Raw genomic sequence first — 25,785 nt, forward strand, 5'->3', positions numbered from 1 at the left:
TGAAAGCAGAGCTGGAAGCCTGACACATTCCAAAAAACAATGGAAAACAGTTTCCCTGGCCATACGGAAGGGACAATGTTGGGACACAGCTGGGTTCAACACTGAAATAAAGCTGTTAACTGTGATGATCCCATGCAGCACCCTCCATTGTAAATCCCCAACCCTCTTGGCTAACGGTGGTTTGTATAGTGCCCTCCATGCTGGCTTTTCCCCCCTCTCCAGCCCCAAATAAGCCCTCCATGGAGTATCTGTAAGAGAGGTTAGTTTTTTTTCATGAATGACCTTTACCAACATTATATAAAGCAACTTCCCTTTAGCCACCTCCAGGACTACTTTGTCTATTCTCTGTTGGTCGATGAAAGGACCTGAAATTACATGTCCAGAAAGCCTGGGAGAAACAAATAGCCCGGGGAATGGATCCCCTGCATTGTGAGGGCCTGATTTAGCAGCAGAGTCTCTTAACAGCTGCCTTTCCTCCTCAGACAACACCTTTCTCCACCCCTCCAGGACTCTGGAGGCATATCTTTCTGACCTGACCCCAAGGCTTGGTCCTATATTCTCCACCATGTCCAGCTCTGGCCCAGCTGTGTCAATTACCTGCCGCAACTTGATTGTCTTTGCGGCACAGAATAGTTCTGTCAGCTGTGGAAAAGCTGCGCAGCTCACATCCAGTCTGGACCCATGCACTATTGGTTCTTCAAGGAGCCAGTAAGCAGATGTAGCCGGACCTGTCCGGCGGTGCACCAGGAGTCCCCACGCACTTAACAGTCCGTTGTAAAAATCCAGTAGTCCATTTAGACTAAGCCCTTTGCAGTTCATGAAAAAAATTGTTTTGTCTATGCCCAAACCCGCCTGCTCGTCGCAGAATAGCACAGGCTAAAGGTCTCCAGACTACATTTTTTGGGCCATAGAGCAGTCTCTGAATAAACTGTAGCCTGAAAGCAGCCCCCCTGCTTCCCAGATGTACTAGCCCTTGCCCCCCCTCCTCCTTGGGCAGGTACAGGATGCTCTGGGGGATCCAGTGTAAACGGTCCCAAAAGAAGTCCACTATCACTGCCTGTACTTGGGCCAGTAGCCCGGGAGGAGGGTCCACGCAAGTCAGGCGATGCCACAGTGCTGTCGCCACCAGATTGTTAATAATTAGTGTCCGCCCTCGATAAGACATCTGTGGTAGCAGCCAAATTTCCACTTCTTCAGACGACCCTCTACCATTTCTAGTACTCCTTCCCAGTTCTTTTTGTGATGGCATCGTCTCCTAGAAATATTCCCAGGAACTTCAGCCCACCACGCTTCCACTGTGGCCCTCCTCTCCATTCCCCCACTAGCACTGCCTCACTCTTACCCCAGTTAACTTTTGCAGATGAGATGGCCTTGAAATCCTTAACTATGCTGTTTAGCACACGAACATCTCTTTGACCAGTAATACAACAGCAACATCATCCGCATAAGCAGATAGCTTAATATGTGCCGTGCTACTTGGAATTTTTAACCCTTTAATTTCTGCCCTTATCTTGCTCAACAAAGGTTCAATGGCTAAGGAGTATAACAGTCCACTCAGTGATCACCCCTGCCTTATACCCCTACTCACCTTAAAGGGGGCACTCAAACCACCGTTCACCTTCAACACACTCTCGATGTCTTGATACAGCACCTTAATCTTTTCAATAAAACTATAATTGAAACCAAAGGCCTCAATGGTTTTCCATAAATAAAGGATGTTCAACCCTATCAAATGCCTTCTCTAAGTCTAAGGAGATGAGGCCAATATCAGTTCCCAGTTGCCTACAGATTGCTAAAAAATCACAGATTAAAATGACATTGTCAGTAATTGTCCTGCCAGGCACACAATAGGTCTGGTCTGCTCCAATGACCTGCCCCATCACTTCTCTCAACCTGTTAGCAAGAGCCTTAGAGAGGATCTTATAATCTGTGCAGAGCAACGCCTCAGGTCTCCAGTTTTTTATTTCTCTAGGATTGCCCTTTTTTGGTAGCAATGTTATTACTGCTCTCCTACAGCTTATTGGCAACAGTCCCCTATTCAAGCTGGTGTTCAATACTGTTAACAGGTCTTCACCCAGCACATGCCAAAAGGTCTTATAAAAGTCTGCTGGCAGCCAATCAATCCCAGGAGCCTTCCCAGTCTCCATGCCCTGTAGCGCTGCATAGAGCTCCTGTTGGGACAGAAGTCCTCCCAGTTCTCTGTCTGCCTGTAATTTTGGATGTCCATCATGAAGAACATGGGCCACTTCTGTCTGTTCTCCCCACTCACTCATGTAGAGTTCAGAAAAAAAGTCCACCGCTCTTTTCCTAATTGCGCTTGGTTCTAAAAGTTCCTGCCCTATGGTAGAATTCAAACAGTGCATATATCTGCTCTGGCCATTTTTCTTTTCTAATCCAAAGAAAAACTTTGATGGGGCATCCATCTCTGCTATACTTTGGAATCTTGACCGAACCAGAAACCCCTGAGCTCGTATGCGTACCAGGTCAACCAGGGAGGCTTTTTTTTTCCTGTAGAGCTTGAAATGTTTCTCTATTTCTTGAGGTCTCAACCAAAGATTGAAGGACTTCAATTTCAATTTCTAAAGCTTTCGTAGGTTATGTGATGCCTCGTGTGACACCGAGAGTGTACTGCATACGCAGCTGTTTGATCTGTACTTTCCCACAGTCCCACCATTGCTGTAAAGATGAAAAAAAAAACAGAAGCAATGTTATTCATATCCTCCAAAAGAACTCAAAAACCTGCCTGAAATTAGCATCTTGCAGGAGTGTGGTGTTAAAGTGCCAGTACGCACTACCAGGCTTAATTGCTTGCAATGAGAATGTCCCTGATACCAGGCTGTGATCAGAGAACCCCACAGGAGTAATAATACACTGTTTAATTGCACTACCTTTATGTCCAAACACATACATTCTGTCCAGTCTCACCATTGAAATAACATTGTCTCTCATGTGTGTCCAAGTATATTGTTTCTGCTGCCCATGGACATGTCTCCAGACATCACATAATTCATGAGTCCCAATAATCTTACAAATCATTCTACTGGACGGTACATGTGGCTCATTGTGATTCCTATCCAGTGTGTACTGTGCTGTACAATTAAAATCTCCAGCAACATACAAGAAGTCATCAGTGCTTTTGGAACAGAATTTCTCCCCAAGATGAAAAGGTCTCAAACTTTTGGTTCAGAACAGAACATGTACTGAAGTAGCTCTGACCTGGGTGAAATCTGACCTGATTTGGGTAAAGCATTAGCGTTTCGAGAAAATATCATTTAAACTTTCTGTGTAAATCAATACAGACTAATCGAAAAGTGGAAGTTTGGATTGGAATTCATCCCCAAAATGTAAAGTTCTCAACGTTTTGACTTAAATTGTGGTCTTGGGATGAGATTCTGGGATGGGTTGGGTGGGTTAAGCTCACAAAAAAGATCATTGAAAAGGGTAGATGGGCCCTTTTCCCCTATTCAGAGAACTTACAGTACAAGAAAAGGGGCCATTTTGGTCAGAATTACAGAATTGTCTAGAGTTCAGTCCAGCAGAACTTCTCAGGTCCAAAGTGCTGCAGTTGAAGAGTGTAGTGCAGACATCTTCCTCACGGCATCATCAACCATATAATCCTATTTCTTTCTTAATCAGTGACCACTATTACTGATATATTTGAAAAAAATGCATATTTCATGTGTATCTAATATTATTGTACTGTAATGTATTGACTCTTCTTTGCAGACTGAACAGCTGTGACCTCACACAGAAGTCCTGTGATGTTGTGGCCTCAGCTCTCCAGTCATCAAACTCAACCCTGAGAGATCTGGACCTCAGCTACAATAACCTGGGAGATTCAGGAGTGAAGTTGCTCTGTACTGGACTGATGAGTCCAAAATGTAAACTACAGAGACTTGGGTGAGTGGTGCTATGGCTACGTTCGGACTTGGATTTTGTCACAAGAAGGAAAACAAATTGACTGACATTCATTTTCGGTACCTGTAATTTGATTGTTTATGTGTGAATGCATGTTTCAATATCAGCGTATTGACTGCGGTGTGCTCATATACAATTATGGGCTTCTGTATCCCGGAGAGAAGGATTATGAACTGCTGTCAGGCATTCATCTAGGTGCCTCTGACATTAAGACCTTCAATCCTAGGATGTAAACTTACCGCTCATCCAGGAATCTTGTGATTCATTGGCTTTTGCCATGAAAAAGCGATATATACCTTCAATTCCAGTTATTTCATCTATTATAAACTTTTATCACACCTATATATATAGATATATATACACCGATCAGCCACAACATTAGAACCACCTGCATTTTTCTGATTTAATATTTTATTTTCTGTGTTTGGAATCAAAGAATTCACACGTGGTCAAAGCGCAGACTCAGAGCTTTTATTAAAGGGTATTCTTATACATTTTGGTTTCACCATGTAGTAATTATAGCACTTTTTATATGTAGTCCCCCATTTCAGTGTTTTTAGACAAATTAACATAATGTCAAATAAAAGAGTCATGTTTTGTATTTGGTTGCATATCATTTGCATGCCATGACTTCCTGATGTCTGTGACTTATCAATATCATCAGAGTCTGGATATCTTATTTTCAGGTTGTCCTACAAGTGATACAAAAACTCTTTGCATTTGAATGGATCTCTATAGGAATTGGGGGGTGGGACTAGATTCAGCTGTAAATGATGCTGATACAGTATGGAACACATTTGTTGGCTAAATGGCTTTAAGTCATCAAGAGTCCAAGGTATCAAATGAGCCTCAAACCACCGTGCTGCTGCCAGATATGCAGTAGATACTACAAGCGGTGTTTCTCCTGTTTAATTTTCCTGTTGAACTCAATGGAAAAAATATTCAGGAGAAACAATGCTTGTATACTAAAGCAAGAAAAGAACAGAAGAGCACACGTTATAATTCCAAGACGTTGGCAGGCTATGACAGTAGGCTACTGCGCCGCATAACATACAAGTTTGATTTCAAGTTATTATGAAAATAAATCGGTTTGCGGCTGCAGATTTTAAAAAATGGCGGTTGAAATAAAACACTGCGAGTAGCCTAGTCGACCAATCAGAAATTTTCAGCGCTTGCGCCCCACCCCAAAAGTTTCGGTACTTTTGGAAAGTACTACCCCCTGAGGGGGGTAAAATAAAGTCCCCGGAACTTAATTTAGACCCTAGTTCCTGCGGTGGAAACGCACTGAGTTCCTCAAAAGGTTCCTAGTTCCGGGGTAAAGTTCCTGCGGTGGAAACACGGCTTTATATTATTGTGCTATAATGTATTGACTCTTCTTTGCAGTCTGATCAGCTGTGACCTCACACAGAAGTCCTGTGATGTTGTGGCCTCAGCTCTCCAGTCATCAAACTCAACCCTGAGAGATCTGGACCTCAGCTACAATGACCTGGGAGATTCAGGAGTGAAGCTGCTCTGTACTGGACTATTGAGTCCAAAATGTAAACTGGAGAGACTGGGGTGAGTTGTACTATGTACTGCGTGACCTTAAGCTTTATATAGAATTAATGGACTTCAGGCAACTGGTCAAATGAATGGCTCGCTGTGCGAACAGGACGTAAGTAAACAGAATTAGTAATTAATGTGTGGGTTTTGAATCTTGTCGCAGGAAGGAAAAGCAAATTTACTGACTCATTCATTCATTTTCGATACCTGCAACCTGAATGCTTACCTGCGAATACGAGTTTGCATATACACACACTGACTGGGGTGTGCCCATATGAAATTAGTGGCGGCAAGACCCTGTACCTCCAAGAGAGGAACTATCTACTGCTGTCAGGCATTCATCTCGGTGTCTCTGACATTAAGACCTTTAATCCTCAGAGGTAAATTTACCACTCATCCAGGAATCTTGTGATTCATTGGCTTGTGCCATGAAGGAGCAACTTAACCTGTAGATCTGACCAAAACGAACAACATATGCCTGGAATCAATGTAAATGGAGCATCGCGTAGTTCTGGCAGGCCACGAGAGTCAAGCGCTCCGGCTGAATCAGCTGATGGCTCAGCTGAGTGATGTTCGCCTATCACAGCACATTCACTAACAGGGCGGTCTACTTAAGCAGCCTCCCTCTACTCATTCGGCTGCTCCTCCTGCATGCAAGCGCTGCACGTTGCTTCGTAAATCCCCTCCACCACCCCAGCTCCATCCCCATGCGTCAAGAATTTGCATTTCTCCATTCCTGTGTGTTAAGAATTTGCATTGCTCCATCCCTATGTGTTAAGAAATTGCATTGCTACATTCCTATGTGTTAAGAACTTGCTTTGCTGCTGGATCTGTTCTGTGTGTACCCCTCTAGGGGGGTTTGGCTGCTGGCCTCCCGGCCTTATCCACGTGGGCTGCGTGGTTGGTGGGAGAGCTCCAGAACAGAGCCATACCGCCAAACATAACTGTATTGCCTTTATTGCCAATAAAGTTCTACTTTGATGACAGTGGTCCTGACAGAATTAAGGCTTACAAATGATCTGTTTTGAATTATTACAAAACAGAGCAATAATGTTCTCACGCATGCATTTTTTGGGTTGTGTTTTTTGAGACTGCATGTATGTCTGAGTTTGGCTATGTTTGTGTGTATATACAGCCTTCTTTGGTCAGCTTTATCAAAGGTAAACTGTTTCTGTGTGGGTGTGTGCATATATCTTTTGTTCATGTGCATCTGTGTTTGTGCGTGGTCTCTCCACAGGCTGGGTTGGTGTAATCTCACAGAGGGCTGCTGTGATATTCTGGCCTCAGTCCTGCGTTCTCCTCACTCGGAGCTGAGAGATCTGGAGCTCAGAGACAACGAGCTGAAGGATTCAGGAGTGAGAGCGCTCTCTGCTGGACTGGAGGACCCACACTGTAAACTGCAGAGACTAGGGTGAGTACAAACAGAAACCCCTTCAATCAATAAGGGCTCCAAGTACAACACTAGTGCTAATGTTTCTAATGAGAAAACAGACTATTGTTCTGTACTCCACAACTGAAGCAGCATGTTTCTGTTCTTCCTCTTAAATTAATGTGTGTAAGGTGTGTAACACACTGCTATGTGTTTGACACACACAGCCCTGTTAGTTTATATTAACTTGTGTAAGGTGCGTAACACACTGCTATGTGTTTGACATACACAGCCCTATGAGTTTATATTAATGTGTGTAAGGTGTGCTTGTCCTTCTCTCTGCAGGCTGTCAGGCTGTAGAGTCACACAGAGAGGCTGTGATTCTCTGGCTTCAGCTCTGTGTTCAAACCCCTCACACCTGAGAGAGCTGGACCTGAGATACAATCACCCAGGAGACTCAGGAGTGAGAGCGCTGTCTGCTGCTAAACTGGACACACTCACACTGCTGTAAGTACAGAGAGTTTCCACAATGCACCTCACACACACACACACACACACACACACACCTGAGAGAGCTGGACCTGTGACACAATCACCCAGGAGACTCAGGAGTGAGAGCGCTGTCTGCTGCTAAACTGGACACACTCACACTGCTGTAAGTACAGAGAGTTTTCACAATGTGCCTCACACACACACTCTCTCACACACACGCACTCACACACACACACACACACGCACACTCACACACACACACTCTCTCACACACACGCACACACATACGCACTCACACACACACACACTCTCTCTCACACACACGCACACACATACGCACTCACACACACATGCACTCACACACACACACACACACGCACTCACACACACACACCTACACACACACTCACACACACACTCACTTTCTGTTCTCCTGTTCCTACAGTGCAGGCTGTCGAGGAGGGCACAGGACCAAACCAGGGCCCAGGAAATGTGAGTCTGTATCGACATAGAACACTTTCCTAAGATACAAACTCTACTGTGTTTGTGTTTGTGTGTGTGTGAAAGAGAAAGAAATCACAGAAGTGTCTCTTGCACACATAAACACACAAACAGAAACACACAGGTACTATTGCAGCTCTTTCTTTCTTACACGCATAATAAGGTGGATATTAATAATAATTAATCTCATTCATGTCTCTGGTGTGCAGATGGCTGTCAGCTCACACTGGATCCAAACACAGCGAACAGAGGGCTGTCTCTGTCTGAGGGGAACAGGAAGGTGACACACACTCTGGGGAGAGAGCAGCCATATCCTGATCATCCAGAGAGATTTGAGCCCGTTCCGCAGGTTATGTGCGGAGAGTTTCTGTATGAGCGCTGTTACTGGGAGACTGAGTTCAGCGTATCTGAGGAGGGGCAGGTGGATATAGCGGTGGCATACGAAGGAATCGGCAGGAAAAAGGACTTTTCTGACTGTAGGCTCGGATGGAATAAAAACTCCTGGAGTCTGGAGTGCAACAAACGCAGATACTCTGTCAGGCACAATAAGACACAGAGGCAGATCCTGGCCCGCCCGTCCCCCTACCGCAGAGCAGGAGTGTGTGATGAGGACGATGGCACCAATCCGGAAGTGTGTGTGTACAGGGTGGGAGTGTGTGTGGACCGTCCGGCCGGCATGCTGTCCTTCTACAGCATCTCCAACTCTGACACACTGACCCTCCTGCACAGATTCCATGTACAGTTTACTCAAAGCACACCCCTCTGTGCTGGATTTTATGTGTATAAATCCTCAGTGTCCCTCTGCCAACTGCAGTAGTCACACGCACACACACACACACACACACACACACACACACGCACACCTACATGCACACGTACACACACACACACGCACACACACACGCAGACAATTGCCATTATTTCTTTGAACAAGGATTCCTCTTTGGTTTTATTTATTCATAAAAGGGGGGCGACATGGCTCAGGAGGTAAGACCGATTGTCTGGCAGTCGGAAGGTTGCCGGTTCAAACCCCGCCCTGGGCATGTCGAAGTGTCCTTGAGCAAGACACCTAACCCCTTACTGCTCTAGCGAATGAGAGGCATCAATTGTAAAGCGCTTTGGATAAGAGCACTATATAAATGCTGTCCATTTACCATTTACCATAAAAAAGAATGCTATTGGCAGATTTAACTTCTGCCAAGAAGACCAAAGTCTTGGTTGAAACCTCCTCTGTACTCTGACTCGTCTTCAACCATCCCAAGTTCTCCCACGTCACTCCTCTGCTGAGGTCACTCCACTGGCTACCGGTCGCTGCCAGGATCAGGTCCTAAGTCCTGACCCTCGCCTACACTGCAGCCAACAGGACGGCCCCCGTCTACTTACAGGACATGATTCAAGCAGCAGGGCGCCTTGCGCCCCCTCCCATCTGGGAAAAGGGTTCTCGCCCTATCACAGAGCTTCTCCACCCTAGCGCCCCAGCAAGGACCATCCAAAGCTGGGAGGACATTATAAAAGCTCTGATGGTTGTGATTTTATGGGGATCAATATTCATCCTATGTGTGTTTTGCAGAGTGTTTATACCTGCATAGTTGATACATTTTTTTGGTTGAATTCATATTTTTTAGTAAAATCAGGCAAAGCTTAGGCAAAAAAAAATGTACGTCGTCCAAATGCCTGTAATGTAATGTAAAATAAAATGTTCTGTTCTAAAATTCTTTTTGAATCTGTGTCATGTACTATAATAAAAAACAAATGATCAGTTGTGCTTAATGTTGTTTATTAAAAAGTACAAAACCAGAGGGCCAACATAAAATGTTTTTGGTCACTGACATGAGTTTTGAATACAAATAAGACACAATTATTTATCATTTTTAAAATTTTATTTTCCCTTTTAGAATAATCCAGTAATAATTACTAAGAGATCCCGCCAAATCTCAGCCAGCCAATCAACAGCCCGCTCTCCAGTAGTGGCGACTAAGCGGGCGAGACATAACTGTGGCTGGACTGGCTGCCAGTGAGACCTCCCCCCCGCCCTCCCCCGACGCCCCCCAACACCGAAAACACACACTCGACTGTTCTGGCCCCTTCAGGAGGACTGGCACCGTGACCGTGAACGCGGTCGAACGGTTTAGGGACAGACTTCCCAGAAGAGACGGGGGAAGAACGTGTTTTATTATTGCACTTGAGTCACAGAAAGAGCCACAGCTATGTGACGAGAGCGCGCTGCAGAACATGTCCCAAATACACGATGAAGCCTGCAGTCAAACTACCAAACCTGCGGCGTGAGTATATCAACTTCGCATTGTAGTCTGAGCTCATACCCTCGGACAGTTTTTACATTTCGCTGGATTACAGATGATACATTCACATTTTTATCCATTTGGTATTTCCTTTCAAAACTCACACGGAGAAAACTGATTCTTTGCTCCTTTAATGTTTTTACTTTTTCTCCCCAAATTGGAAGGCCCAATCCTGTCTGCAGCTGCACTCTTTGCCACAACCTGTGCCATCGATTTGGGAGAGTGACAAGCAAGCGTTAGATTCAGCTGTGCTGTTCAGCTGTGCTGTTTGGCAGTTAAGCAAACGTGTGTGAGAGTGTGCTTAAAAGGTGACCAGATTTTAGATATAGTTTGAAAATTGTGTGTTTTTTAAATGAAGAGACAAAGACTAAGCTAATATTGATGAGCTAAACCTGCTTGTGTTAAAATCAACAAATTGGATCATGAGCAGTTCCTTTCTTTCTCCACACGTTCCTCTTTCCATCACATTAGTACAAGATAATACTTGTCTAATCTGTCCATAAGACTTTGTTATAGACCTCCGCAGCCATTTTGTTCTTGAGACTTCCCAGGTTGTGACATGAAGTAAGCCCTCAGTGGTTACGCTGGAGTACTCTTCTCTTTACGGTAGTCTGTCACACCTCTATACCTGCATCAAGGAGTGTTCTTGATGTTTGTCCTGTGTTAGGTGTGCTTTGTTTTTTCGAAACTCAAAAACACTCACACACACACTCACACACTGTCTCACACACACACGCACACTCTCACACACACACACACTCACACACTCTCACACACACACTCTCACACACGCACACACTCTCTCACACACTCTCACACACACTCACACACCCCCACCACACACACACGCACACACACACACTCTCTCACACTCACACACACACTCTCTCTCAGACACACACACACGCACACACACACTCTCTCACACTCACACACACACTCTCTCTCTCTCTCTCTCTCACACACACACACTCACACACACACTCTCTCACACTCACACACACACTCTCTCTCTTACACATACACACACACACACGCTCTCACTCACACGCACGCACACACACACTCTCACACACACACACACACACACACTCTCAGACACACACTCACACACGCTCTCACTCACTCTCACACAGACCCTGCCCCCTGATGTCACTGCTGGGGGAGGGGCTTGCTTGTGTATGTTTTCATTTCTGTCGGCAGCACGGCGCTTCCTCAGTCGCTAGCTGCGCTGCGCGGAGAGCGGTGGAGCGGAGCAGCGGGAGGCTGCCTGACCCAGCTCATGGCTCAGTCCACTAACACCGCGGACCAGCAACCGGCCGGAGAGAAGACCCAGTCGAGGTATGACCCGAACAGGGAGGGGGGGAGGAGGAGGCACGCGGGCGATCCACAGCACAGGGGGGCTGGGAAAGGGGGGAGGGAAGGAACAAAACAAGGTTTACAGGCTCTCCGATTGCTAGAGGAGGAGCTGAGCTGGGACATAGGGGGAAAGCTTTCCCTCTCTCCGCCTCACTGGGATATCTCCACCCTGGGATATCTCCACTCTGGGGTATCTCTCCTCTCTAATATCTCTACTCTGGGCTCTGTCTCTTGCTGCTACTGGGACTCATGGAATGCACAGATTAGCCAGAGCTGGCAGATGTATAATAGGTGGTCTTATGAGCAGTGCGTGTGTGTGTGTGTGCGTATGTGTGTGTGTGTGTGCTGTGTGTGTATTTGTGTATATGTTTTGTGGTTGTGTGTGTGCGCGTGTGTGTGGTGGGGGTGTGTGTGTATTTGTGTATATGTGTTGTGGTTGTGTGTGTGTGTGTGTGGTGGGGGTGTGTGTGTGTGTATGTGTGTGGTGGGGGTATGTGTGTATGTGTATATATGTGTTGTGGTTGTGTGTGTGTGTGCTGTGTGTGTGTGATCGGGGTGTGCGTGTTTGCCTGTTTGTGTGTGTGTGCATGTGTGTGTGTGTTGTGGGGGTGTGTGTGTATGTGTGTACATGTGTTGTGGTTGTGTGTGTGATGGGTGTGTGTGTATGTGTGTGTGTGTGTGTGTATATATGTGTTGTGGTTGTGTGTGTGTATGCGTGTGTGTGTGTTGGGGGTGTGTGTGTATGTGTGTGTGTGCTGTGTGTGTGTGGTGGGGGTGTGTGTGTATGTGTATATATGTGTTGTGGTTGTGTGTGTGTGTGTGTGTGTGTGTGTGTGGTGGGGGTGTGAGCAGAGCATCACTGGAGCGTGCTGAACTCTGTGTCTGGCCCAGGGGAGGCGCGGTTCATGTTTGCATCAGTGCGGTTGGCCGGGGGCTGCTGTCTTTTTTGTTAAAGGACTCCTCTTCATCCTCCCTGCCCCCACCCCCTCACCCCCTACTTCTCTTCGCCTGCCACCCTGCCTGTCTCTTTCTGCAGTTCACCCTGGCTGCTTTTGTGACCGCGGTCAATTCGGGTCAAGTGAACTCTCTCGTACAGACCGACTGTGCAAACCTTTCATTCCATGCCATCAAACGATCATCAGCGCTTTTTAGCCAGCTGCTCTTCTGTGTGGAGGAACACGCGTGCTTTTTATACTGGCTCTGTGGTTTATGAAACAAACACGTATGTTACATAGTAGAGTGGACACATTTACCTCGAGAAGTCAGTAGCCCATGTCGGGACACTGCATGCTCTGTTACTTCCTGTCTGTATCTTTTCTCCCTCTTCTTTTTCCTTTTCTGTTTCCCCTCTCTGTGACTGTACGTGAGACAGGACTGGCAGGGAAACCACCCGAAAAGAACAGCCATTGCCACAGACGTGACATCAAAGCTGCTGTCTTGTGACATCACAGTTAACGACCTCCTCCCCCCCAGTTCCTTCACACCAGAGGTGGTGTGGAACTGCAAAGGATTCTGGGATTGAGTGTTGTCTAGCCAAACAGTGGCTGTTTACATTCTTACCCTTTTTGCTGGCGTTTACGCAGAGAATTCTTATGTACTACTGGTGACACAGTCTTCAGGTGACACAGAAGTGTGTTTGCATGCTTTAAACCGCAAATTGCTGCCCCTATATCAGCATTTACAAAGCATTAATTATATCAGATAATAATATCAACAGTGAATTTTAAAAAAAAGTTTCTTGGGTAGTGATTCTGGAGAGAAAAGCTGTCTGCCGGCTTTCAGTGTTGTATGAGTTGTTATTCCAGTTGTTGACAATGCTGTTTTTCAGTTGCTTTTCCAGGTGTTGTCAGAGCACAGCTGTTGAGTCAGTTGCAATTCAAATTGCTGCCATAAGGTAGCTGTTGTTTCTATTGCCATTCAAGTTGTTGCCACAGTGCAGCTGTCCTTTCAGTTGCTCTTCCATGTATTTCCATAGTATAGCTGTTCATTTTCTTCTCCAGTTGTTGCTGCAGCAAAGCTGTTGATGCGTAGTTGATATGTCAGTTTCTGTCCCGGCTGAGCCATAGCTGCTGTCCATCCCAGCTGTTATCCTAGCGACAGCTGCGGTTGCCGTGAGTTAGCTGTCGTTTAGTTCTTTCCAGTCACTGCGGTGTCTCAGCTGTTCCTTGGCTCTGATTGGGCAGTGCTACCAGGCCTGTGGCACAAGCTGTGTTTATAACATTCCAGAAAGGGGGGGGGGGGGGCTGTGTGGAGGCATTCCACACAGGGACACGCACGTGCCGCTACACCATCCGTGTTATCGGCGAACCAGGAAGCACATCCCCGCACTGCAAGTAAACACGTTACTTCCTGAATTCCAAATAAACACACAGAGGCCATCAAGCAGGGCACTCCTGAGTGTTTTTGCTCACTCATTTATAAGGACACAAAAACAATAAAAAATTTGTGAAAATGAGTTTTCCTAATGATAATGCAATACACATTAGAATGAACCTGTTTGTTATATATATATATATATATATATAAATATAATAATATTTTAAAAATGCATTCCTCCTTCCTTTCCTCTCTAAAACCCTAAAACGTCCAATGACACTGCACTCAGACTTGACTGGGTGTGTAATCACCAAATTAAGTCATAATCATGGAAAAAAGGAGGGTCCAGACACCAAAAGATGCCTTAAATTCGCATTGGCGATGATTTTAAATTGAGGACTAAACACAGATGTTTTACGGTCAAGCTTTCTTCAGTGTGAAACAATTGAGAAAGAAAGGCCTCAATATTTAGCTTAAACCTCACTCAGCTGATGACAATTAGATTCACTGCCTTAAAGAACCAGTCGCAAATAGCTCTAATACAATTCAGTTAAATAAATATAATGTAAAGAAAACACATATTACACATTCACTTATTTCATATAAATGTAAGCATATGTGCAAAAATGTGACTGTTTAAGTTCATAAATGATGTATGAGAAACCCTCTTTATCCTCTCTCTTAGACACTTGAATGGGCAGCATCCGCTCAGCTAATGCATTGCTGGTCAGAACCACCTCCTTCACCTTAATCAGTCTGGCATCAAGGCTAGCCACTCAACAGAGGAGACGCTCTGTAATGGAAGCGCTCAAGATTGTGAAAGCAGCGACGTCTCTGTCCTGTGTCTCTGTCCCATTTCATCCCTCTCCTTTTTGCTAGAGCTGACCAGCAGGTCCTTTCGCCAGCCCACGCAGACATGGGTGCGACAGGCAGCGTGCACAAAATGCTCATCCCAATGCCTTCCTGATCACTCCTTTCAGGTGATCTTCTCCCACGGGCTTACCGTAGGAGTTCCCCAGGGCTCCATCCTCAGCCCCCTTCTGTCTTCCTGATATACCAGTTCTCTTAGCTCAGCGATATCCTCCCATGGCTTCTCCTGTCGCTGAAATGCTGATGACACACAGCTGTACTTATCCTTTCTACCTGTAGAGGAACATATTGGCTCACATATCAATGCTTGTAATGATATTTTGAGTTGGATGATCCAGTCGGGATCTCAAACTTTACTGCCTAGGCTTGGTACTCAGCCCATTGTTCAGGCCCTTATGCTGTCATGGATGTTGTCATAGGCACAGCTCTGTAAAGATAGGTTGGCTAGTGGCACTTTCTTTAGTTACAACACAAATTATTGTGTAAAGTGTAAACATAACGCTTGTTGATTATTAATGGACCTCTGTGCCTTCTTGTTGCAGGCCTGGGTCAAATACGTATTTGTTTTGGATTCAAATACTTTTTTCCCCTTCCTGATCTTGTCTGGTGTATTGGAACCAATGAAATACTCTCAAAAATACTCTCAAACCCCGCCTTCTGGTAATATTGGCAGACTCAATTACACCAGGCAAGATTAATAGAGCACAGAAAAGTATTTGAATCCAAAACAAATATGCATTTGACCCAGGTCTGTCTTGTTGATACTGCATTTTTGCATTCCTGAGATCAGGACTGATGCTGGACCCATTTTCAGTACTGCTACCCCTGTGAAGGGAGGGTGCTCAAAAAACTGGAAACAGGCACGAATAGTTGTGATACAAATCATTTTGAAAAAAAACAAATACTGGTTAAACAAAATAAATTTCTCTGAACAACTGCATTAGCTTCACATGGCAGGCATTGTTTCTGATGTTCCAAAAATATTTCAACGGTATATTCCTGGACTGGTTTGATAGAGAGAAATTATGCAGCCATTCTGGGAAGAGGCACAGTTCCTCTCTCCAATGACCTGTAAACCTCTTACTGGTTCCCCTGACAACCGGACCTGCGCCGCACTAACTAAAGTCTGGATTAGCACACATTACAGTGCCCTGATAGGCCAGTGGGAGGTGCCATGGCTACTGATGACTAAAGGTTTTGTGGGGTGGTGATGGGAACGTGTATCAGTTGTCTATGACCATGAAATGCACTTTTTGTACGTCGCTTTGGATAAAAGCGTCTGTAATGTAATGTAATGTGTATCTACTGATGGCGGAAGCTGCTATGTACTGTCAATCATTAACTTCTATAAACCAAGGACAATGCAATTGGTTCAAATCACACTGGAGAGCTACACTCATTATTAGGCTCCTGGGGCCTCACCAGACCATTTGTGTATTGGTTTGGAAACCAGCCTTGTAATATAAAGGTTGCAGGTTCAATTAAAGTAGGGCACTGCTGTTTGTACCCTTAAGCAAGGTACTTGCTTTAGTATATATCCAGCTGTAAATTGATACGGTGTAAAAATACAAAAGGCGTACAAGTTGCTCTGGATTATAGTTCCTGCTAAATTCCTGTAATACAGCTTATCTGAGAGTGAAAGAGAGACTTATATGTTGCCATTTAGCAGACTCTTATATCCAGACTGACTTATGCAGGTCTTACATTACATTTTTTATACATAAAATCCGTTTTCATAGCTAGATATTTAACTGCAGTAATTTGGGTACCTTTGCTTGAGGACACAATGGGACCATCCCAGTTGGGAATCAAACTCAATACCTTAGAGTTACGAGTTTAGTTCCCTAACACCCCATCATCAGGGACACTTCAGGAAAGGAGTCAACTTCTGCACTCTGGTCTAGACAGAAAAAAAAAGGAAAACATGTGACCAATCCAAGCAGACAGACTGTCTAACCCTACTGTTCTCTATAAAAAAGTAACTAGTGATCTTTGAATAATGACTCCCCCTCAACTCCAGCCCCCCCCCCCCCCCGGTGTTACCCTGACAGGGCCACAGGCTCGTAATTACAGAGTGTCGAAACAGTCGACTTTGAGCCGTAGTAACCAAAGCTGTGTGGAGCAGACGTCGCCATGGCGATTACGCCTCTCTCTCCACGGCGACAGCCACAGAGCAAACCCAGGCACTGCGCCCTCTTCCACCGCTGCCATGGGGACCTTCGTCCGCGGGCCTCTCTCAGCGTCCTGCGTGATAAAACATAAATATGGTGATGCGTAAAAATCAAAAATCAAAAGCTGCCAAATAATCAGCATTGAATCAAATGTAACAAGACAATAACAACTGTGAAATTGCATTGTTGTTGAAAGAGGTTACACATTGTAAAACCTGGGCAAGCAAAAGTGTGATTTTGACTGAGGACACACACTGGCCTTTTAAACACTGGCTTGCAATTTTCAGCTCTGACACGACAAGTCCATTAAGAACAGTGGAGTTAATAATCTGTCATAAATTTTCCAAGAGCCAGAAAGCAGGTCTTGGCACGTGGGAAGGGAAACAGGTCAAGGAGAGAATCTGAGGCCGGTTTTGGCAACAAACTCAGCGACATTATCTATGTCAGCTGCAGAAAACCATGCCAAATTAAAGTTAGCCAATCTGGTCTCCAGAGACAAGAGACAGAGAAGGTCAACAGGTGTACAGCTAGGAGGGGAAAGGATGTCATTCTGTTTGTTCAGGAAAAAGGATCAAGGAAGTTATTGTATAATTCGAGGAAACTAGTTATGGTGGCTGTGACAGGTCGTAAAAGTTTGTTAATGATCATGAAAATGCACTTTTTTGTACGTCGCTTTGGATAAAAGCGTCTGCTAAATGAATGTAATGTAATGTAATGAAGGGGGAAACTACTCCCTGGTTTCCCTCTTGCTTTGAATTCCATTAGAGCAAGAAGATTAAATCCTAGAATTTGTGGGACCTCTGTACAGTGCTGGTTGTTGTTCATTGATCTATGCTTAGACATTTAATCCATATTTAATCCATGATTGCAAAATCACAACTCTTTTGGGCTTTTTGAGAACAGTGTTATTATTTTAATCTGCAACTTGGGTTGGCCAGTCATAACTGGAGGCCCATCTCATCGCTGTAACATCACTTGCACTGGGAAGATGGATGCTAACATGCATGTTGCATCCAGGAGCCAGCTAACACATGCAGACCAATGGTTATACCAGGAAATAAGGGCACTTTTTTTTACAGGGGCTGCTTCACCTCAAATGCATTCCATACTGGCCTTTGCCTGTTTTAACTATGCTTTTATTGTAGCACTCATTCACATGCACAGTCTGTAGAATTCAGGACAGCACAGCATTATGAATTATTATTGTGCATTATACTAATTATACTTTAACCCCTAGAGATGATTCCACAAAATCTAATAACACTTGATCTCAGTGATCATTACAATAATAAGAAATACATATTTTTCCGGGAAATGGTCGCTGTACCCTAGATGTTGTGTTGCAGGATTTTTAGCACAAAGGGAGCAGTTTGCTTAGTGTCCGTGGGTGTTTTTGCTCTCTGCAGGCAGACATTGGGCTTTTTGCCCTCCGTTGGCCCATGGAAGCTTTTCTTTTTTTGGTCAGCCATTTTCTCATCTCTTCTTTCCTGATGTATTTCCGTTAGTTTTAAGCTCTTGGATGCATACGAACGGTGGTAAGCAAGATCTTTTTTGACTGATTTTGCCTATTCACCAGGCGTTCAGTGGCTGCCCCCATCACTGCATCACAAAGGCCAAACACCAGAGTGATACAGACTGGCAGATGCTGGTGTAAAATGGTGGTGTCCCTTCTTACCACATTTCTGTGCAAGTCACGCTCACACAGACAGGAGCTGGAAGGAGACACTCCATGCGTGGCTCGGTTAGTGGACCGCAAGTGCCTGATTGGCCAGCGGGGGTCACTGGTGGGCGATGAGGCGCCGTCATCCCGGCCAACCAAAACTCTCCCATTCCCTGGCCACCACTCGAGCCAATTGTGTGACTGCAATTGGCTCAAATACACATATTAAAAATAGAGCTGATGAGAATGAAAAGGATTCTGTTTATTACTTTCTGGAGGCTTGTGGTTCCTTTGCTATTCTTTTTATTCAGACTGTTCCAATGGTCTCTTTGTTGTGGAGGTTAGGATGCTAGTCTTAGCCAAGTAGCCTTCAACTCTCTGATCTTATTGGTTCCCGGGCTCATTTTTCCTGTAATGACAGATTAGGCTGCCCATTGGCGTAATCTCAAACCATACAGAGCCCAAATGCACTCTGTGGGCTACCACAGATATCAGACCTAATACATAAAGTCAGAGTTTTGTTTAAAAAAATGTTTTCTTCCAAAATACATGCAGCATATAATTTAGTTTGCAATTTGCAAAACAGGCTTGAGGCCACTGCTAACAGTTTATTGTGAGAAGCGATACAGTAAGTAATTGGCTGTTATCATTAAATCAAATGAGCTTCGTCCTCTTGCACGTCATGCATGTTGCTTATCATTGGCATTTTATCCATTTTTATTTGGTGCTTAGAACATTCATTTGCAGATGGTCGTTCTATTGGCAGAGTTCTCATCCAATCAGGCCCAGACCTGTCCACAATTAACTGGGCTCTGAGCCAAGGGGGTACTAGTAGGAACTGCAAATGTCCCTCAAAACCCCACAACAGGTCCGGTGCTACATTTCTAATCACTGAAACTTTGGATTTTTATGGCTTTCATTGAGTTGTGAAACAAATAATGTGAGATTCTATTTTCAATATCAAAATGGACTTAGTTAATTTACTAGCAATAAGTAGGCCCTACTATGCAGTACTGCAGCATGGAGAAACGGTAAGGAAATTGCTTGTTTAAAAGGCCTACTTGTGTTCCCAAATACTGTAAGACGTTTTTAACCTACTATGCATCGCTGTTGTTGGGGATTTGCTCTGACCAGAGCTCTCCGTAATGTGGTGTAGCCTACTCTGTGGTTTATCAGAGAAACTCCAGAATAATGCGTTTCCATGAAGAAAGCTATCATCGAATCGGCCAGCATCCAGGCGGCTATCCACAGCATCTCCCTCGCGACAACTCCCAGACCTGAATGTTTAAAGTCTCTCTGCTGTACTCAATAAAACATGACAGCCCGCAAATACCCAACTCCATCCTCCCTGGGTCAATCCCAACTCCATTTTCCCTGGGTCAATCCCAACTCCATCCTCCCTGGGTCAATCCCAACTCCATCCTCCCTGGGTCAATCCCAACTCCATCTTCCCTGGGTCAATCCCAACACCATCCATTAAGAAAGGGGGTGGGGGGGCCCGGCGGTAAATATCTAGCCACAGGAAATGCTTCAAAGCCGCTCAGCGAAGGACCGACGGGTCGCCGATCGCGGGAGAAGCCAAATTTTCCCGCCTGTGTTGTCGTCGGCGAAAGAGCGGGGTTGGGATCGGCAGCGACCTGGAGACACGCATGCGGGTCGGCGGTCTCCTCGATGGCTGCCGCTAGAGCCGCGTATCGCATGCTAAACCCCCGTGCGCTTACGGCCCTTACGAGCCCACAGAATTCACGCGCGGGCAATGTACAGCAGGATAAAGGACAGGCTGTTCCTGTTCAAAAGGCTCATTGTTGAGGCTTGTAGCTGTCACTTGATCCAGTCGCGTGGGACTGCTTCCTGCCTCGGTTTCCTTTGTTTTCCCTTTCGAAATGACAGCTACACGTTGCAGTCCCGAGGCATTATTTTTATAGTTTACAGGCATTTAGCAGACGCTCTTATCCAGAGCGACTTACACTGTTATACAGCTGGACATATACTGGAGCAATGCAGGTTAAGTACCTTGCTCAAGGGTACAACGGCAGTGTCCTACCGGGGAATCGAGCCTGCGACCTTTAGGTTACAAGATCAACTCCTTAGCCATTATACTACACTGCTGCCTTATGTCAACTGAGGAGCATTCTCAGCCTACTCCCTTAATTTTTGACAGTTTGTCGCCGTATCGATGCACTTACACTGCTCATGCGACGTGCTCTTGCTTCTTCGCTGATTTCGCTCAGAGAATTGCGCCCCTGCATTGTTCCAGCTGTGGGTCGATGATGACGTGTGTGTTGCGTGTGTGTGTGTTTCGTGTGGGATAGGCATGCTTCCCACACACCCGAACAGCCGCCTGCCACTTCAGTGTCTTTTTAACACAGGTCACATGGGGCACGATGCGTTTTCAGTGCGGTCTCATCAAGTTTAACTGCCCTTGTAATTCTGGATTAGGCGATGCAGTCACGTTCTTCAGACTTGAGCGTTTTATCGACAACACAGCCGGTTTCTGACGGTCCGGCAAGGCCTTTGCAAACGGCTCAAGTGCTGAAATTGCTGGGCACCGTGCTGCTAGAGGCTAGGAGATTAGTAAAAAAATGCATAATTCAGGCTCAATGGTGGTCTATCGGGGCTAAAGCCAGCCTGACCAGACCGCAGTGTTGAGGATCTCAAAGTGAAAGGAGAGGGAGCGGAGAGCGAAGGCGTTGTTTTTCTGGTGCTGTGATCTGTGGCTGGGGGGCGTGGAAGAAGGAAAAAAAAAAAAGAATTCCATGGACGGTTTAACAGGGTAGACAGGGGGAGAAATATTTAAACTGATTATCAATGCCTTTCGGATCATCAGCCGTCGTCAGCTGAACTGCTTTGGAACTTCGAATGAGGGGGCAAAAATAAACTGACGGAGAAAGGCTTGTCACTTAAGTGTTTAAATGCTGGTGTTGCCGGCGTGTTTGCCACTCTGTGTCTGGGAGGGGTTTTATGTGCTACAAAATTGTAGGTTAGGCAGAAGTGAGCTTTCTGATGCAGATAATTATATTCCGCATCAGTTTCAGGCTTTGCCTGGTTTCTTAACCCGACAGTGTGACATCGTCAAAACATTCAAACTAAGGGGGGGGTGGGGGGTGGGGGGCAGATATTTAATGAGCAGTCACGCGCCAGCCTGACCACGCCTCCTGCTTTCGGGAGTACGGATACCGTGGCAACTCCGTGGCGTGCCTTCTGCTGAGGAAGTGGAGCGTCACGGTCCGCTCAGTGAACTTTCACATGCGGACCGGAGGCATCACGGCCCTTCCTCCTGCCCGTGGGCTAGGCCTGTGTTACGGGTCTACAGCATCAATCTCAAAACCTGGAGGGCCGCTGTGTCTGCTTATCAACGTGTTCCTGCACCGAAGAGCTTAATTTAGGTCACTGATTGGCTAAAGAGTCTGCAGTCCTTGTTCCCAAGGTCTTAATTGGTTGCTGATTGAAAGACTGCAATACTAGCAGCTATGGTGATACTCTGGTAATAATAATCATCAATACATTTTGTTTACAGAGCAGTTCTCATAGCGTATCAATCTCTTCACAGTGAGCGAGACAAAAGAGTCACATTTACATGCAGGGAAGCAGTAAATACAATTGGAGCAGACAATATTCACAAAATAAAAACAACCAGGACAGACACAACACTGCAAAATATAGTAAAAGAAAAAGGCCAGGTTCTAGAAAAGCCAGACAGTAAAAAAAAAAAAAAAAAAATAGAGGTTTTAAAAGCTGACATGAAAGTCTCAATGGAATCAAACTGCCTTATATGATCTGGTGGTGCATTCCAGGTGCTCAGGCCCCAAGAGCAAGCAGCCATGTTGTGGGCATGTTGAGGAGTCTAGAATAGCCAAATCTGAGTGTGTGGCAGGGTTTGGGGACTGAGTTTAAATTTTGCGGATAACCTGCTGGTAAAGATACTGCTATAGCAATGCTAAGCGTTTATTGTAATATTAATGTTAGCAACGCTAGGCTGCTGCTATTGTAATGTGAAGGGAATGTATTGTGATAATACTAGCAATGCTAGGCTGATGCTAGGGTAAAGACACTGCTATAGCAATGCTAGGCTGATTCTAGGGTAAAGACACTGCTATAGCAATGCTAGGCTGATGCTAGGGTAAAGACACTGCTGTAGCAATGCTAGGCTGATGCTAGGTTACAGGTGTTGCTATAGCAATGCTAGGCTGATGCTAGGTTACAGGTGTTGCTATAGCAATGCTAGGCTGATGCTAGGGTAAAGGCATTGGTATAGCAATGCTAGGCTAATGCTAGGGTAAAGGCATCATTATGGCAATGCTAGGCTGATGCTAGGGTAATGACTGATATTAATGTTAGCAATGCTAGGCTAATGCGATTCTGAGGCTGTGGCTGCCGCTCTGCTCCCAGGATAGAGGCGTCCTGCCTGGAGCTCGCCCTAGAGGGGGAACGACTCTGCAAGGCCGGGGACTTCAAAGGCGGGACGGCGTTCTTCGAGGCGGCCGTCCGGGTGGGCACGGAGGACCTGAAGACCCTCAGCGCCATCTACAGCCAGCTGGGCAATGCCTACTTCTACCTCAAGGAGTACGCCAAGGCCCTGGAGTACCACCGTCACGACCTAACCCTGGCCAGGTACACAGAATCGACCTAAATCACAGTCTAGGCTTTCCGTATCCAGGCAACATCTCCAAAGAGTGAGGTTGGACTGGAGACTGGAGCATTCAACAGGCATATCCTCCTGAGGCCTTGTAGGGGACCTTAATCTCTGGTCTTAGTCTGATGAACCATCTATTCTTCTGTGCTGAAGCCTACACTATTGAGGCCATCCAGTAAAAATAAAATGAATGATAGTTTTGAAAAGATTTTCACTGCAGCATGTTTTTGTTATCCAAGACACTTATGTGAATGGATGAATGAATGAATGAATGAATGAACCATTGCATTTATACAGCACTTTTCCAGATGCTCAGTGTGCTTTAGAGTGATGAGTGGGAACTCACCTCACCCACCACCAGTGTGTAGCACCCACCTGGGTGATGCACGGCAGCCATTTTGCGCCAGAACGCTCACCACACATTAGCCAAGGTGGAAGGGGAGAGAACAATTTTTAACCAATTGAAAATTGTCAGAATTTTAAATACATTACACTTTATCTGCTGGGTCTCAGGAGGGTAGGTCTATTTAACAGAACCACACAGGTACACATAGTTTGGACACACAAGTTTCTTCCTGGTGATATGTATAGAACAGTCCCGGTCTGGACACGGGTTCGATCCCCCTGGGAAGGGTGAAGACCAGACGCGACCAAACAGGGGATCTATAAGTTACCAAAGGGCACTCCAGTAACCACTGAGTCTCGTGAGAGACGAAATAAGGGGGTGCTATACTCCTAGGGGATGTATCCCAAATAATGAATAATAAACCCCTAAACGGGTAACTGAGGAAGAAGGAGTATATAAGGAAAATAAAGGAGCAGGGAAATGAGAAATGAAAAATAAACAACTTCGAACCGAAGCTGAGAAAAAGAAAACGTCTTTTCAAAAACAAACAGAAAATGTTCTGAGGCCAACTAAAACCAGGGGGGAAAACTGGTTAGTAAAGGGTAGAAAGGTTTGTGCCTCAACGGTGACACAATAACCCCTTAAAACCGCCGGCCTCAGAATCTGGACCTATACCGTCCTAATACCTTTTTCCCAAAAAAAACAAACAAACTGAAGTCAGAATTCTTCTTAAATTTCTTTGTTCTTAAATTCCTTACACCTTGCTCAGAAATACAACAGGGAACTGGCTAGAGCAAAACACCTTACACTCAAGCACCGTTCCACTGCCTACTGACGCTTTAAATACCCAGCCACAGGTGTGGCTGGTAATCAGCGGAAGATGTGAGCAACCCACAGGTGAAACAGATCAGAGGCAACCCTGCAGGAATGCATGGAATGTTCAAGCAGGAACAATCCTCCCACAGGAACCAAAAATAACGATTAGCCGAGTGGCTAATCTGCAAGCTCGAACTAATCGTCCCCACACACCAAAATAACGATTAGCCGAGTGGCTAATCGGAATGCTAACCACTGAGCCGGTGCAGGCACAGAAAAATGATCTACCTGCACAGAAACCGTGACAGCCCTACCACCTTCTGAGCTGTGATTCCTTCTTTGTTTGTAACCCTCTCAGCTTAGGACTTGCCTGAAAAAAGCAAAAATAAAAAATAAAGTAAAGCAGAGAGGGTTAAAAAAAAAAAAAGTAGTTCGGGGGAATGCACGCACATACAAAATGTTACAACAGGTGCAGGATAAAAAAAACAGTTAGTATAGAAGAGAGAGTATATCTGCACACTGTTTTTTCTGCTCCCAAAGTAATTTATTGGTACAACGTTTCGGCCTCAAAGGTCTTCGTCAGGTACATCGACCAGAACATGTGACTGGGTTGAGATATATACAGACCAGGATGTGGGCAGGTCCACAACAGGGCTATAGTCAAAAGAGAATAAATGTCAGCTGAACAATTAAAAAGTGACGTTGACATTCTAATTAGAAATCATAATATTCATAATACTCCAACAGGAACACCATCTGCAACCATAATACATAAGTACATACTACAGAGATGAATATTCATTCATCCTATATACATTTTATGAAAAAGTATGTAATTGATAGGTGTGTGTAGAGTAGATTGCACATCAAATATTGTCACTTTACAGAGCCCTATGCGGCAGTACTCACCTTACCGAACTCACATGTCCAGAAGTACAAGTGTAATTTAAAAAATAACCAGGAAACATGCAGGTAAATATGGTACATAGTACAGATCACAAGAACACACTGTGGTAGAAAAAGAATTATAAGAAAGGTTTGATATCAGATTCTTCATTTAAACCAAAAGGAGCCGTTGTGTTGAGAGCATACATGTGGTATGTCTCACGCTGCAGAAGCGAACGTTCATGGTTGCCACCACTAGGGGGCTTCTCCACTTTTTCAATGCTAACATATCTAAGGGCACTGATGTTGTGACTAGCTTTTTTAAAAATGCGCTGCCACAGGGTTTCGCTCATCCCCACGGCTGATGTCACTGCGGTGTTCGCTGATGCGAGTGCGTAGGGGTCTACGAGATCTCCCCACTTACCCCAGACCACATGGGCACTTAATCAGGTAGACGATAAAGGGGGTATTGCAGGTGATAACACCCCGTATTTTGGGCTGCTTGCCGCTGTGGGGATGCGTGTATGTTTTGCACTTATTGGTATAACCACACTGAGCACAGCTACCACATTTGTCATTTCCATCAGGGATGTCATTTAAGAAAGTG

The 25,785-nt window shown here is 45.3% G+C and overlaps 2 protein-coding genes across 3 annotated transcripts in view; both read left to right on the forward strand.

The window, feature by feature from the left end:
• The first annotated feature begins 7,125 nt into the window (after positions 1–7,125).
• On the forward strand, positions 7,126–8,680 carry LOC118213052 (tripartite motif-containing protein 16-like). The gene is made up of 4 exons (XM_035391663.1): positions 7,126–7,129; positions 7,330–7,336; positions 7,767–7,813; positions 8,032–8,680. The coding sequence occupies exons 1-4, from the start codon at positions 7,126–7,128 to the stop codon at positions 8,637–8,639; spliced, it is 666 nt and encodes a 221-aa protein (XP_035247554.1). The 3' UTR covers positions 8,640–8,680.
• A 2,590-nt stretch (positions 8,681–11,270) lies between these two features.
• Positions 11,271–25,785, forward strand: part of gpsm1b (G protein signaling modulator 1b) — a 35,344-nt gene continuing 20,829 nt past the window's right edge. For both annotated transcript variants that reach the window (XM_035390916.1, XM_035390917.1), the window contains exons 1-2: positions 11,271–11,463; positions 22,888–23,109. In XM_035390916.1, the coding sequence (XP_035246807.1) occupies positions 11,405–11,463; positions 22,888–23,109 (281 nt within the window). In that variant the 5' untranslated portion in view covers positions 11,271–11,404. The remainder of the gene's footprint in view (positions 11,464–22,887; positions 23,110–25,785) is intronic.

This window comes from Anguilla anguilla, chromosome 14 (genome assembly GCF_013347855.1).
Source record: "Anguilla anguilla isolate fAngAng1 chromosome 14, fAngAng1.pri, whole genome shotgun sequence".
In the NCBI taxonomy this organism is placed as follows: Eukaryota; Metazoa; Chordata; class Actinopteri; order Anguilliformes; family Anguillidae; genus Anguilla; species Anguilla anguilla.